The 15,585-nt window shown below is 41.7% G+C and overlaps 1 protein-coding gene and 1 pseudogene across 1 annotated transcript in view; one reads left to right on the top strand and one right to left on the bottom strand.

Moving 5' to 3' along the window:
• Positions 1–15,585, top strand: part of MSH2 (mutS homolog 2) — an 81,571-nt gene that overhangs the window by 31,950 nt on the left and 34,036 nt on the right. The window contains exon 7 of the mRNA XM_021701213.1: positions 5,964–6,163. Coding sequence (XP_021556888.1) covers positions 5,964–6,163 — 200 coding nt within the window. The remainder of the gene's footprint in view (positions 1–5,963; positions 6,164–15,585) is intronic.
• Positions 12,419–13,426, bottom strand: LOC110590372 (annotated as a pseudogene).

The raw sequence follows: 15,585 nt of genomic DNA, 5'->3' as shown, positions 1-15,585 counted from the left end.
CAGGTTATATTACCCTTCTGTGCAAGGATGTCTTTAGTTAATAGTCCAGGCCTGGAGTGTGTCTCCTCTTAACTTTTATTACGTGACAAATTACAGTGACCAATCCAAAATTTTTCACTTTTCTTGAAAGTCTTCAGCTGCCTCCTGCCTCTAAGCAGATCATCTCCTTCTTAATCCTTATAGTCTCAAAATGTATCTGTATTTTCAGTCTTACTCCCTGGCTCTTACTCCCTGGCTTTTTCCTCTCCAAAGCTAACCTTTTCATTTTTACGTTTGGACATAGTTTTTTCCTGTTCTTTCTCTGCTTCAGTTTTCCATTGTATCCTCTTACTTTTCTCCCTTCAAGTCTCTGCTTGGCCTCCCATCCCAAGTAGTCTCCCCCAAGTCCTATTTCTATAAATACCAACTGTTTAAAATACAGGCAAATGAAATGCCCCAAAGTGAAGTTTTCTTGTCCATATCACATTTCTTTTTTTTTTTTTAAAGATTTTATTTATTTATTTGAGAGAGAGAAAGCACACGAGAGGGAAGAGGGTCAGAGGGAGAAGCAGACCCCCCAGCTGAGCAGGGAGCCCGATGCGGGACTTGATCCTGGGACTCCAGGATCATGACCTGAGCCAAAGGCAGTGGCTTAACCAGCTGAGCCACCCAGGCGCCCCCCATATCACATTTCATTACATTTTTTTTTTTTTTAAAGATTTTATTTATTTATTTGACAGAGAGAGACACAGCGAGAGAGGGAACACAAGCAGGGGGAGCGGGAGAGGGAGAAGCAGGCTCCCCGCAGAGCAGGGAGCCTGATGCGGGACTCGATCCCAGGACCCTGGGATCATGACCTGAGCTGAAGGCAGTCGCTTAACCAACTGAGCCACCCAGGCGCCCCACATTTCATTACATTTTTTATCTCACTTGTTACTCAGCACTAACTGTGAGATGGAGCATGTCCTTCTCCACTAGATTGAATATTCCTTAAAAGCATGTTCCTCTCTTTATATCTTGTCATACTTTTCCTTTTTTAATCTTCTCAGGCCTAGCAGAATACACATCAGATGAGTGGTTCTGACTGCATTTAATCATGCGAGAACAGGTAAAGAAAAGACTCAGAAATTTATGATTGCAGTTTTTTAGGGACCAAATTTGTTCTCAGCCATATAAATATGCTGTCGTGAAATGCCAGTCAGCTGTTCTTACAATCAGAGATCTGAAATGCTAGTTTTTTAAAAAAAAATTTAAGAGTTATTTGAGAGAGCGGGAGAACACGAGTCAGGGGTGGGGCAGAGGGAGAGAATCCTGTTTCATGCAGACTCCATGCTGAGCACAGAGCCCTACAGGAACCCGTGAGATCATGACCTGAGCTGAAACCAACAGTCAGATGCTTAACTGACTGAGCCACCCAGGCATCCCCAGAAATGCTAGTTTTAAAGAAAGGACAGAATGTGGCTTTTTTAGGATACCAAACATTTCATGATTAATTTATGATTTATTCTGTTCCAATTTTAGAGATGAACTGACCCTAAAAAATTCTCTTTTATTCTAGTCAGTTTGCAAATTGCTGTGTCATATTGTGTACAGCTGAGTAATTTTATTGTGTAGGATTGACAGGTATACTGTGTTATGCCGACAGTAACTTTGGAGCTTCTCAAATTGTGATTTAAGAGTGGCATTGTCATAGAAACAGCAGAGCAATCCTTTTAAAAAACTTGTTAGCCGGTACATAAACTGATACTGTAATTATTTCTGAAATGGCATACTGAACAGACTGTGAAACTAGCAATTTATTGAGCTTTTAATGATACCTGGACCAAAGATTGAGGCGGCTGTGTAAAGTGCCTTGTACTATATGTTTTAGAAGCTGTTTTATTCCCTTGCTGTCTTACTTCTTAGAGTCCTACTGGAACTTTATGCTCTTGAATGGTGTTGATTATTTTTTAAGGACACAAAGTTTGCTTTAAGTATTTCCTTGGGGGAGGGGACATCACACTTCTACTCAACTAAGAGAAGCATTTCTACATTCCAGAGGTCTTTTTTTTTTTTTTTTAAATGTCTATCATGCCATGAATTCATGGGGAATGGGTTTCCAGCAGCTCAGGCTCTTTTCTGTTAGTTCTTAAAAAGTGTGCTTCTCTGCATGGAGCAGCCTGGTGCTTCACTTGGACCCAGGTACCTTTCTCCTGGCTTCCGTTTTCTCTGATCATTTTCCTTCACAGGTTCGAGAAGCTGAATGCTTAATATGCTCAGTATATACACTAATTCTCTTGGCAAGAATCTTGCCCTTAGTTATCAGCATGCTGGATAACACTGTGTAGACTCTTCGAGTTTTGCCATGGTAACGTTCGTGGGGTGTTACTTTTTGATTAGTGCCATTCCCCTGTTGTCTATACAGTGTCATCATCATCTTGCTTGTAGATGTGCATGTCTACACGGATGTGCATGGCCAAAGGATGTGCATGGCCAAAGGACCAACTCTGTTTTCTGGAAGACCTAGAGAACATAGTGGGTGCCCCTCTACATTTGTCTTGGTCATTTGGGCGGGTTACAGGGCCGAAAGGTGGTGTTGATGACTTAGGGCCTCTTCCCTGATCAATTTGAGAGGAAACAGTGATAAAATAGTTGGAATAGGGAAGAAGCATTTTTTTTTTTTAAAGATCTTTTGTTTTTTAAGAAGATTTAAAAGAAGATTTTTTTTTTTTTAAAGATTTATTTATTAGAGCATGCACAAACAGGGAGGGGGCAGAGGGAGAGAGCGAATCTCCAGGAGACTCTGCTGAGCATGGAACCCCACGCAGGGCTCAATCCCACCACCCTGAGATCGTGACCTGAACCGAAACCAAGAGTCGGACACAACCAACTAAGCCACCCAGGCACCCCTGGAATATTCTTTTTTTTTTTTTTTTTTAAAGATTTTATTAATTGACAGCACAAGCAGGGGGAGCAGCAGGCAGAGGCAGAGGGAGAGGGAGAAGCAGGCTTCCTACGAGTGGGGAGCCCGATGTGGAGCTCTATCTCAGGACCCTGAGATCATGACCTGAGCCAAAGGAGACATTTAACTGACTGAACCACCCAGGCGCCCCACCCCTGGAAGATTCTTGATCAGAAATATCTTCTCTGTAGATTCGTCAATTACCTAAGAGTGGCCTAAGGATACGGGAGTCTTAGGAAAAGAAGAGAAAAAGAAAGATCAGGGGTCGGTCAGCCAAGCATCAGGTTTCTTTCATCCTTTCCTCACCCCTTTATGTCGCTTTCCCCACTTTATTATGGGAACTCAGGGATTTCTTGTGATTGTTAGGTTTCAGACTTTATCAAACTGTTGGTCCATGAGAAGCGCATAGAAATTTCACCCCCAGGAATATTGTACTATCCGCCTCCAAGTGACTTCCATGCTGGTGATCTTGAACCGAACTTAGATAGGTGCCCAGTTAGAGCCAGAGGCTTAGGTAGGAAGGCCCAAATTTGCTTTATTGGATTATGGGACTTGACTGCATATGTTTACTCAAGTTCTGTTTCATCTTTTAAATATAGAGTACAAGCCGTAGAAGTCTTTTCTGTAGCAGTAAGTGCCTGAAGTGTTCTAGAAGTTTGTTTATAGCCACAGGGACTGGTACACAGTATAATACCAGCTTGGTAGCAGGACCCCCCCCCCACTAATTTGGCATTTGCCATAGTGCATATCTGCTGTCAGCTGCCTAGATATTACCTTGACATTTCTATAGGATTTTAGTTATTTTTCCCTTTTCATCTTTTAAAAAGTGATTCAAGTTTCTTTAAGCTGGTGGTTCTCAACCTGAGGCAAGGGGATGTATAGCAGTGTCTGGAGACATTTTGGTTGTCACCAGAGTGTCAAGTGTAGAACTCAGAGAAGTTGTTAAAGAGCTCAGAAGAGCCTCTCATGACAAGGAATTGTCTAGCCTAAATGTCAGTATTGTCAAGGTTGAGAAATCTTGCTTAGGGGGCAGCATAATTTTCCCCTCATGTAATATGCTGGATGAACATTTTGATGATGGAGGAATTATAAATGCTGTTGGAGAGATCAGTGAATAGTTAAGAAACTTAGAAAGCTGATTTGTTTCCTTTCTCTGTCCTTGTGTAATTCAAGGGTTAATTTACTGCTCTTCTAATTTACAAATACAAGGAAATGGTTGCTCATTCATAGCCTTCTGAACCTAGGGCCATTTGCTATGCCCGTGGTGATTTTCCTTGCTCCCCCCCCCCACTTTTTTTTAAAGTAGGCTCCTCACCCAATGTGTGGCTCGAACTCACGACCCCAAGATTAATAAGAGTTGCATGCTCTACCAACTGAGGCAGCCAGCCAGGCACCCCCACCCTACCTTTGATTACTAAAATTTACCTTTCATCTATATATATGTTACTGCAGTAGGATCTATAATACAGCTTTTCACATTGCAAGTTGTGACCCAGTAGTGAGTTATGAAATTAGTGTAGTGGGTGAAAACTAGCATTTTTGGATGAGTTAAATATGAAAGAAAAATAACAGTACATTACATATAGTAAGAGTAGTAAGTATTGTTTGTGTAGCCTATTTTAATTATATATTGTAGGGAAGGAAAATTTCTTTTTTTCTACTACCCTTGTAGGTTCCCTGGCTGAGGCCCTATAAATTAGATTGACAAAAGACAGATTAACAAGAGAAAAACAAGTTTATGCTTTTACACTGGAGCACTCAGATGAGTAACTCCAGGGTTGATGAGAACTTGGGCATATATAGCATCTTAGCAAAGGAACAATAAATTTTCGGAGAAGAGACAAGGGAGAAGGATTTTGAGTTCCTAGGGCTGCAAATTATGGGAAGCTAATGGTAGATAAAGGCTAAAATTTGTTATGTAGATTCCTCTGGTACCATTTCCAGGCTGATAAGGGTCTAGTGTTTTGGTTAACTTTTGTCCTTTCTGGTAAAGAGAGAAGGGAGAGGACATCTGTAAATTTATGTCCTGCTTTTGGGCAAATAGGGAGAAGGCAGAGGGCTTTTCTTTTTGCTTCTTAATTGTTGTCAGGTCAAAATAGTCCTTAAGGACTCTAAAGTGGCACGTTTTGAGAGGTGGCATATGATGCCTCCTACAATATCTGTGCATGCATGTGCTGGGTCAGGATGTAAAAACATTTCTTTTTTCCCCTCCCCTCCCCCCAAAACATTTCTTGCGGTGAGTTACAAGGAAGGAAATGGAAAGCTATGGATTCCAGTAAATTGCAAAAGCAATATGAGCTGCATGTTTTATAGTTCTTTGAACAGGCCAAGATTTTATATATTGATTTAGGGGAAGCAATAAACTTATTTCAGTTTTTTTTTTTTTTTTAAAGATTTTATTTATTTATTCATAAGAGACAGAGAGAGAGAGAGGCAGAGGGAGAAGCAGGCTCCCCGCTGAGCGGAAAGCCCGATGTGGGACTCGATCCCACGACCCTAGGATCATGACCTGAGCCGAAGGCAGACGCTTAACCATCTGAGCCACCCAGGCACCCTTCAGTTTTTTAATTAGAAATTTTTGGCTTTGTACTGTCATAAGGTAATTTTAGAATGCATTCTGAAAATTTATAAGAACTTCTGATAGAATAAGTATTGGATTTGGCAACATTCTTGAATTGTAATGGTTTTATTGAAGATCATTGTTTACATGTGCACTAATGTGTCAGTAACAGCAGTGTCCCAATAATGAAATTCTTCTATTTAAGAAAAGGCAATTTGATGAAAGGCAAATGAAATTGGGTATATATTAGTATCTTCTGATACTACAACTAAACGTTAGTTTGGTTATTAACTAATCAGGAAGTGCTTACATCACAGTATCATGGAGCTTTCCATCCTCTCTAAGAGGCTGACATTTAAGGATAGAGTCAAGCTTCCTGCATAGAATTTTTGAGTTCATTTAGTTGATTCTTATGTACCTAGTAGACATATTTTAATTTTATACCAAAATATTTAAGATTAATACCAGTGCAATTTATTTCAGACTGAATTTGGTGGAAGCTTTTGTAGAAGATGCAGAATTGAGGCAGAGTTTACAAGAAGATTTACTTCGTCGATTCCCAGATCTTAACCGACTTGCCAAGAAATTTCAGAGACAAGCAGCAAACTTACAAGATTGTTACCGACTCTATCAGGGTATAAATCAACTTCCTAATGTTATTCGGGCTCTGGAAAAATATGAAGGTAACAATGATTTTGTTTTTGTTTTCCTTTACTCTTCAATATACTTAGCACATGTGCTGTCCTTATAAAGTTGGGTTTGGTAACTCTTAAGTTTTTCTAATAACAGGTTAGTATTGACCAATAGCTATGTTGCAGAAGTCAGGAATCATGAGACAACTTAGAATTTTTGCTTTTTATTTTTTTATTTTATTTATTTTTAAGATTTATTTATTTATTTGTTTGTTTATTTATTTGACAGAGCGAGCACACGCGCTCATGAGCAGGGGGAGAAGCAGGCTACCTGCTGAGCAGGGAGCCCAATGTGGGGCTTGATCCCACGACCCTGGGATTATGACCTGAGCTGAAGGCAGACACTTAACAACCAACTGAGCCACCCAGGCACCCCAAATTTTTGCTTTTTAGAAGTGAAATTTAGGGTAACTGGATTTATTGCACTAGCAGTGGCAGTTGACCAGAGTTCAATTGTTAAAGACTCACAGGACCCAAAATGACATTGCTTTCAAATCTATAGTTTATTAAAGGAAAAGGGTACAGTCTAGGAGTAGCACCAGGGGAAGGATAATGCGTCACAGCCAGTGTCACGGCAGGGGCCCAGGGAGGTCAGGTGCAGGCTCCTATTGTCCTTCCTTTTTTTTTTTTTTTTTTTTAAGATTTTATTTATTTGAGAGAGAGCGAGCAAAAGAGCACAAGCTGGGTGGGGGGCAGAGGGAGAGGGAGAAGCAGACTCCCTGCCAAGCAGGAAGCCCCATGCGGAACCCGATCCCAGGACCCTGAGATCATGACCTGAGCTGAAGGCAGATGTTTAACCCCACTGAGCCATCCAGGTGCCCCTTGTCCTTCTTTTTGAAAGGTCCTTGGTGAGGTGCACTTTCTCTCACATCAGGGACCACCAATGTGTGCAGAACACCTTGGAACTAGGGAGCTTAAAATGGAGTCTTGCTGGACTTTCTTAAGTTTTGCTGGTCTTGTGGGCATATTCCTGTTCTGTAACCAGCCTCTAGAGGAGAACCCTCTGGCACTGGAAGGCCTCGCTGAAACCAGGTGCAAATCATCAATCACAAACAGTACTGACAAGCTGAACAAACCATCCTGATTATCCTCAGATCCATGATTACAAAAAAACATGCCTTGGCCAGGGATCATTGCCTAATTCCAGGCCTGCTGGAGTGAACCTTTCCAGCACACCTATAAAAGAAAGTTAAGACAAAGGGTCTTTTTTTTTTTTTTTTTTTAAGATTTTATTTGAGAGAGAGAGAACGTGACAGAGAGCACAAGTGGGGAGGAGAGGGAGAAGCAGGCTCCCTGTGGGGCTTGATCCCAGGACTCAGATCACGACCCAAGCCAAAGGCAGCTGCTTAACCAGGCTAGCCACCCAGGCGCCCCAAGACAAAAGGTCTTGATGATCTGTAACAGTTGACATCAGAATGAAGTTACCAGAATAAAGTGTGCAAAGTCACATATTAATCAATACAGTATTGGTGGATAAAATCAGCTTGCCCTTACAAGTGTAGTTTTTAACTTTTAAGTGAACGTAAGTACTAAATTATTTGTTGTAGAAATTTATGAAGTTATATACGTAATACGTAAAGCATTTTAAGTTTCAGAGTTAAAAATCACCATCCCTTAGAACTGTTAAACCTTTCAGTATTATGAGAAAGCTTTTTCTGCAGACAGACTTAAACTCAACTCTATACTGACAAGATAAAAAATAAGCATAGATTTTTTTTAAGATTTTATTTATTTATTTGACAGAGAGAGACAACAGAGCGAGAGAGGGAACACAAGCTGGGGGAGTGGGAGAGGGAGAAGCAGGCTTCCCGCCGAGCAGGGAGCTCGATGTGGGACTCGATCCCAGGACCCTGGGATCATGACCTGAGCTGAAGGCAGACGCTTAACGACTGAGCCACCCAGGAGCCCCAAAATAAGCATAGCTTTAATTTTAATTTTATGGTAACCTTTTCCCTTAATTATGTCACCACGTGTGGAAGATATCTTAAGCACTTATCTTAAAGTAGCACTGTATAAAGAGTATTCCCATTCTAGCCAAGGCTCCTCTTTAGACTGATGACACTTTTTTTTTTTAAAGAAAGTCTTTTTTTTTTTTTTTTTTTAAGATTTTATTTATTTATTTGACAGAGCAAGAGAGCACAAGCTGGGGGAACAGTAGGAGGGTGAGGGAGAAGCAGGCTTCCCGCCGAGCAGGGAGCCCGATGCGGGGCTTGATCCCAGGACCCTGGGATCATGACCTGAGCCGAAGGCAGACGCTTAACGACTGAGCCACCCAGGCGCCCCTAGACTGATGACAGTTAAAAGCCCTTGCATTTTGTTCCACCAAAGTGGAATTAAAGAGAATGGGTCTTAAATCTTCCCTGTGCCCACATTTCTCTAGTGTAGCTTACGCTGCCATTTACCGTCCCTGTGCTTCAATTTCCTCATCCAGTAAAGGAAGATCTTTTACTGCTGTGCTTTTCTGATTCCATATCCTATGGCTCCATTTCAACAGGATTAATTGGGAGCACAAGGGGATTAACCAGTAGCAGGGCTATAATATCAGATTATCACTGAGATAGGATTCTAAATAATTAATTCACTCTTAGCCACTTATATCAGCTGTTTTGAACCTTTTCTCTCCTAGATCTCTTCTTTCCCATAGGAAGAAAAAAGTATCCTTGTTCCTGTGTCCTCTAGTACCTACATCTCTTTTTCACTTTCTGTTCCCAGCCAAGGTTTTAGAAAGCCTACATTTCCACCTTCCATTTGCTCAATTGCCTTCCACCCCTGACCACAGTACTGAAATGGCATTTGCTAAATTACTTGTTGTTGCTAAATCCAGCAAACACGGTCTAGTCATTATCTTACCAGCTTTCACTGCTGAGTTTGACGTTTTTTTTCCTTCCAGTTTTATTGAGCTATAACTAACATTTAACATAGTATAGGTTTAGGTGTGCACCATGATTTGAAATATGTATGTATTGTGAAATAATTACAATGAGCTCAGTTAACATCTGTCACCTCAAAGAGCTTTTATTCTTGTGTTGAGAACTTTAAAGATCTAATCTCTTAGCAGCTTTCAAATACACAATACAGTATTTTTGACTATAAGTCACCATGCTATACATTACATCCTCAGAACTTAAATCTTACAACTGGAAGTTTATACCTTTTGACCACCTTCCTCCATTTCCCCTCACCCCGCTGCTGGCAAACACCATTCTTTTCTATTTCTGCGAGATTAATTTTATTAGATTCCACATTTAAGCGAGATCATAAGTGCCTTTCTCTGCCTGACTTAATTCACTTAGCATAATACCCTCAGGGTCCACCATGTTGTCACAAATGGCAGGATTTCCTTCTTTTTTACGGCTGAGTAATATTCCATTGTATATATACACCACATTTTCTTTATCCATTTATCGATGAACGCTTAGGTTGTTTCCATATCTTGGCAGTTGTAAGTATACTGCAGTGAACAAGGGAGTGCGGATATCTCTTTGAGATAGTGATTTTCTTTCTTTTAGGTATATACCCAGAAGTAGAATTGCTGGATCCTTTTATAGTTTGCTTTCCCCTTAAGAGTCCTCCACCCCGGTTCTGTTTGGCCCTTTTTTCATTCAGAACCAGTAACTTAAAGCTAAAATTTTTTTTTTTTTTAAAGATTTTATTTATTTATTTATTTGAGACAGAGAATGAGAGACAGAGAGCATGAGAGGGAGGAGGGTCAGAGGGAGAAGCAGACTCCCTGCCGAGCAGGGAGCCCGATGCGGGACTTGATCCCGGGACTCCAGGATCATGACCCGAGCCGAAGGCAGTCGCTTAACCAACTGAGCCACCCAGGCGCCCCCTAAAATTTTTTTTTAAGATTTTATTTATTGGGGCACCTGGGTGGCTTAGTTGGTTAAGCGACTGCTTCGGCTCAGGTCATGATCCCAGGGTCTTGGGATCAAGCCCTGCATCAGGTTCCTGCTCAGCAGGGAGCCTGCTTCTCCCTCTCTGTCTGCTGCTCCCCCTCTTGTGCTCTCCTGCTGTCTTTCTGTCAAATAAATAAAAAGATATTTACTTAGAGAGCGAAAGCAAGAGAGATCACAGAGAGAGAGAGAGGGAGAAGCAGACTTGCCACTGAGCGGAGAGCCCGATGGGGGGCTCGATCCCAGGAGATCATGACCTGAGCCAAAGGCAGACACTTAACTGACTGAGCCACCCAGGCGCCCCAAAGCTGGGATTTTTGAATGAGTTCTTAGAAGGGTCTTGACATTTTATACAAGATTCTGTTTATGTGTATTTTTTCTGGGAAAAGGTCTGTAACTTTCAACAGATATTCAAAAGCATATGTAAAACCCCCCTCCCCCAAAGAGAAGAGGTAAAAGAATACTGTTGTACACATTCTTTGGGGAATCTTTCTCATTCCCTGGAATAAGCACAGAAGTTAGGAATTGGGCTTAAGAGTAGCTTGGCTCTCTTCCTCCTGCATATGTGTGGCTCAGTGTACTCAAGAGTTTTGCAACAGGTCATTAATTTCTCCTATCTTATGGTGTTTTGGGGGGTTATGCTTAAGTTATATACACCTGTGAGAGAACATAACATTATCTAAATCAAAAGCTTCACATTATCAGTTTGGCAACTGATGTTTGCCCTACAGTGTTTGAAGTCACCCAGCCTAGAGAATGTTAGAGGAGGAAGACTGTTCCAGGTGTTGTGGTGCTAAGAGCTATGTTCTTTTCTTTCTGTAAGAAACTTTGGTAGAGGTGCATGGGTGGCTCAGTCGGTTAAGCGTCTGCCTTTGGCTCAAGTCGTGATCCCAGGGTCCTGGAATCAAGCCCTACATCTGGCTCCCTGCTCAGCGGGGAGCCTGCTTCTCCCTCTCCTTCTGTGCCTCCCCTGCTTGTGCAGTCTCTCTCGCTCACCCTTTCTCTGTCTCTCAAATAAATAAATTAAAATCTTAAAAAAAAAAAAAGAAAAAAGAAACACTGAAGAGTCCAGGTGTGTCCTAGTCATTAGGAACCTAACTGTTCTGAATTTTGTCTTAAAAAACAACAGAATGGAGGCTCCTGGCTGGCTCAGTCAGTGGAGCATGCGACTCTTGATCTCGGGGTTGTGAGTTTGAGCCCCATGTTGGGTGCAGAGATTGCTTACAAACAAAATCATTAAAAGAAAACAAAAAAAGTGGCATTTTGCTGAGTTCACCGTAGCTCTTTAGCCTACTGATTTCATGGAGAAAGCCAAAACTGAGGCTAACTTACGAGGAAAATAAACCAAATGCACTGTCCTTAAAGATTTTTTTACTTATTTATTTATTTGAGAGAGGGTGAGAGAGAGAGAGGAAAGCATGAGTAGGGGGAAGGGGCAGAGGGAGAAGCAGCAGCAGACTCCCCACTGAGCAAGGAGCCCGATGTGGGGCTCAGTCCCAGGACCCTGAGATCATGACTTGAGCTGAAGGCAGATGTTTAACCGACTGAGCCACCCAGGTGCCCATGAATTGTCCTTAAAAGGAGAATCATGATATAAAAAAATTATTTCTAGGGATGTCTGGGTGGCTCAGCTGGTTAGATGTCCAACTCTTGGTTTTGGCTTAGGTCATGATCTCAGGGTCGTGAGATCGAGCTCGAAGCCAGCTACGTGCTGAGTGTGGAGCCACCTTGAGGTTGTCCTCTCCCTCTACCTCTGCCCCTCCTTGTGCCCATATGCACTCGCTCAAAAAAAATTTTTTTGTGTGTATTAGTATATTGCTTCAGATTATGTTCTCCTATTTTATGGTGTGTTTGGTTTTTGATTAAGTCTAGGTTTAAAGTTACATTAACGTTATTCCTGGAAAAAATAAATAAAAATAAGTTCAGAGACAGCAGAGGGCAGCAGCAGCTTAGAAAGCAGACTTGAATTGAGTAATGGAAGGTTTACTCTAAATCATCTTCCTCCTCTAAGAAGTAGTTATTTTAAAAATATACTTGGCTTCCCTTATCCCTCGTAGCTTCTTCTTTTCATTTTTAATTTTTTTTAAAGTAAAAATTCAGTTTATTCATCGGTTTATGACACAGTACACAAGAGGCAAAGTGTTTCACATCATAGATTTCACTCCCAGCTCCTTGGAATGTTCATTTCTTTGGCTAAAAGGAGAGACTAGACACGAGAGGCGGCAATGCTTAAGCAACTGAAATAAGGATGGGGAGGGGGATGCTAATGTCATCCTCACAGGGCTATTTTCTAGAACCGTTAGCTGGAAACAAAGGAGCACCACTCCTGGATGCTCATCTGTCGTGGGCCTCAGTCATCCCCACCACACAGGTACTGCAGCACTTCTGATAGTCCACCTTTGTGTCTTGCTGAATGTAGTAGTACAGGGACTTGTACTCTCTCTTGAATTCAGACCTAATTTTCAACATGTCCACTTCACTGAGAGAGACCATGATTCTAATCAGGACTTTATTGCGAGTCCCCTTGCCTTTCATGGAGTCATACAGTCGGTCAGCAAAGTACAGCGGCTTGTTCTGAATGCACGGGACAAGGTTCAGGAAAGCATTTTCCAGGTCTCCTTTGACCTCCTTGATGCTCTCCAGCATGTCATAAGGGCTGTAGCTCTTGTACCTATCAAATACTCCACTCAGTCATGATGTTGATCCACTTGGGCACATCAGTTCCTTTCCTCTTCACTCCAGCATCATAGAGATCCCGGGCATCTTGGTCAATCAGTTCATAATCAATGACAGAGCCATCCTCTGCTCTTCTACCCTTTTCACGGGCAGCCATCAGCTTGAGGAAGTCGCCAGATGTGTCAGACACGATGTCCCTCTCCAGATGAGTCTTACACGTTTCTTTGTAGACTCTCTTAATTTCCTGAAGCTCTTGGTTGGTCCTTGAGCAGATGATCTCAGTTAGGGAGTCCTCATCAGTCCCCAGCCCCTTCATGGAGGCTTTCAGCTCAGAAGCATCATACTGAGCAGGTGTTTTCAATAGGCCCAAAATCACGGTCTCCAGGTGTCCAGACAAGGCTGACTTCAGTGCTGATGCAAGTTCCTTTTTGGTCCTTCTCTGGTAGGCAAAGGCAACATCCTGTCTCTGTTCATTGCTGCGGTTGGTCAAAATGTTGACATTGGTGACCTCATCCACATCTTTGGTCTTGATGGCTGTTTCAATGTTCAGAGCATCACGCTCAGCATCAAAATTGGTGTATGCTTTGACCAACCCATATGCACTTGGGGGCATGGAGTGATCACCCTCCAAACTGAACTTGTAGAGAATTTTGTGAATACTAGACATTTTGAAGGAAGCTGGGCCCGGCGCTGAGAGCTGCAAGCGTCCCCAGTTGTAGAGCCCCCTTGTAGCTTTTAAAATTAAAAAGTTGAGACAAAACCTAGAATAATGGTATTGTGCATTTAGGGCAAATTTCTGATAGTGCTTAAAACAACTCCTCTAAATATCTAGTTTTTCTTTTTTTTTTTTTTAGATTTTGTTTATTTATTTGACAGAGACACAGCGAGAGAGGGAACACAAGCAGGGAGGGTGGGAGAGGGAGAAGCAGGCTTCCTGCTGAGCAGGGAGCCTGATGTGGGGCTCGATCCCAGGATCCTGGGACCATGACCTGAGCTGAAGGCAGACGCTTAACGACTGAGCCACACAGGCGCCCCTATCTAGATTATTTTATTGGTAAATTTTATTCTAACAGCCATCACACTGAGGCACATAACTTTTCCCTCTTCCCATATCCAATTATTCATGTTTCTGTTTAATTTCTTCTTAAAAACCTCACATTTGTTATTTTCCCTCCCCTGGTCTGTGCATCCTCCTCAGTGAATTCATAGTAATGTTTCCTAGCTCATCTGATCATGTCATTTCTTCTCCTTCAGTTCAGAACACATTAATTGCTTTCTCTGACCTGTAGGACCAGAGGGGCCTTGTCTGCATTTTAACAGCAAGTAATTATTTACTGACCAATTACTTTTCCAAGAAGGTTGTACTCATTTCCAGTTCTAGTCAAAAGATTTTTTTTTTTTTAAAGATTTTATCCATTCATTTGACACACAGCACAAGCAGGGGGAGCGGCAGGCAGAAGGAAGGGGAGAAGCAGGCTCCCCGTTGAGCAGGGAGCCCAATGTGGGGCTCCATCCCAGGAGCCTGAGATCGTGACCTGAGCTGAAGGCAGACGCTTAACTGCCTGAGCCACCCAGGCACCCCTCCAGTCACAAGATTTATAAGAAAATTTCTTTAGGGACGCCTGGTACAGCGTGTGTCTCTTCATCTAGGCACCAGGCAGGCACCCCCTAGAATCACCCTTTTAGAACAAGAGATGCTCCTAGTGCTCTTAACACTTAGGAAATTACAAGCGTTTATAGGAGCTCTGTGCCAGGAACTGGGGGCAGAGACGGATATGTTTTCTGTTATCTCCCAGGGACTACTAGCGCAGGTGTAAAATGATGCTCATAAATAATCAGTGGAATCAGAAGAAAAAGTCATTGTAGAAGAGAAAAGTACTCTTGTCAAAATGACAGTCGTAAGAAAGGAAAATGAGGGGTGGTGTCAGAGAAAGTATTACTAGCAAGTGGGGGAACCGAGACAAGTGGTTGTACTTAAGAAGAGGGATGACGGTGGCTAGAGAAACAGACAAGAGAGGGTGAGTGAAGGAAGCAGGCGGGGGCCATGAGGAAGGATGAGAGGCCATACTGCGGAGTGGCTGACAGCAGGGAAGGAAGAGCAGAGATGACCTTGCACCCAGGGTCATCATTCAGAGTGATTTAATTACTTAGCCATTTTACCATGATTCACCTGCACTTCTACTTCTGTTGGCTTCTTCATTTAATTTGGGAATTTTTGGCTCCAGCCTCATATTTGTGTGAACACTTAAACTTTGATTAGCAGTATCTTGTCCTCATTTTTTCACTTACCTGGACTTTTAAATACATTTCATAAATACATTAAAGGGGTCAGGTAAAGTTTAATTATGCTTAATAAAACTTTGAGATTGAAATTAATACAAAGAATTTACAAAGATTTTATTTATTTGGCAGTAAAATTAGTCAAGGAAATGTAGGCATAGAATAAACTTTAAATTTTTGTTAATTGAAACTCATGTCTTTTTATTATCATTTACCAAAATATTTAATAGAATAAAATGTTAGTGCCAGCTTTATATTAATTTAGACTTCAGATTGATGTTCTCAGTCATGCACTATATGAACACAAGTCTGATCTAGCAGACTTGTGACTAGTGCCAGGCCTTGGCTCTGAGGTTAGTGTCAGTAGGGCATGTGTAAGGAGGCACTTCTATCTGCTGTCCAGAACTAGCCTGTAGTTTGTTTTGATTTTAATGTTGCTTGCTTATTTAACTTAATTAGACAGTCTCATAGTCATTTTCTTTTTTTTTTTAAACTTAAAAAAAATTTTTTTTGAGTATAGTTGACACACAGTGATATATGAGTTTCAGGTATACAACATAG

This window comes from Neomonachus schauinslandi, chromosome 10, assembly GCF_002201575.2.
Source record: "Neomonachus schauinslandi chromosome 10, ASM220157v2, whole genome shotgun sequence".
NCBI lineage: Eukaryota > Metazoa > Chordata > Mammalia > Carnivora > Phocidae > Neomonachus > Neomonachus schauinslandi.
This window is presented reverse-complemented; position numbering and strand designations above follow the sequence as displayed.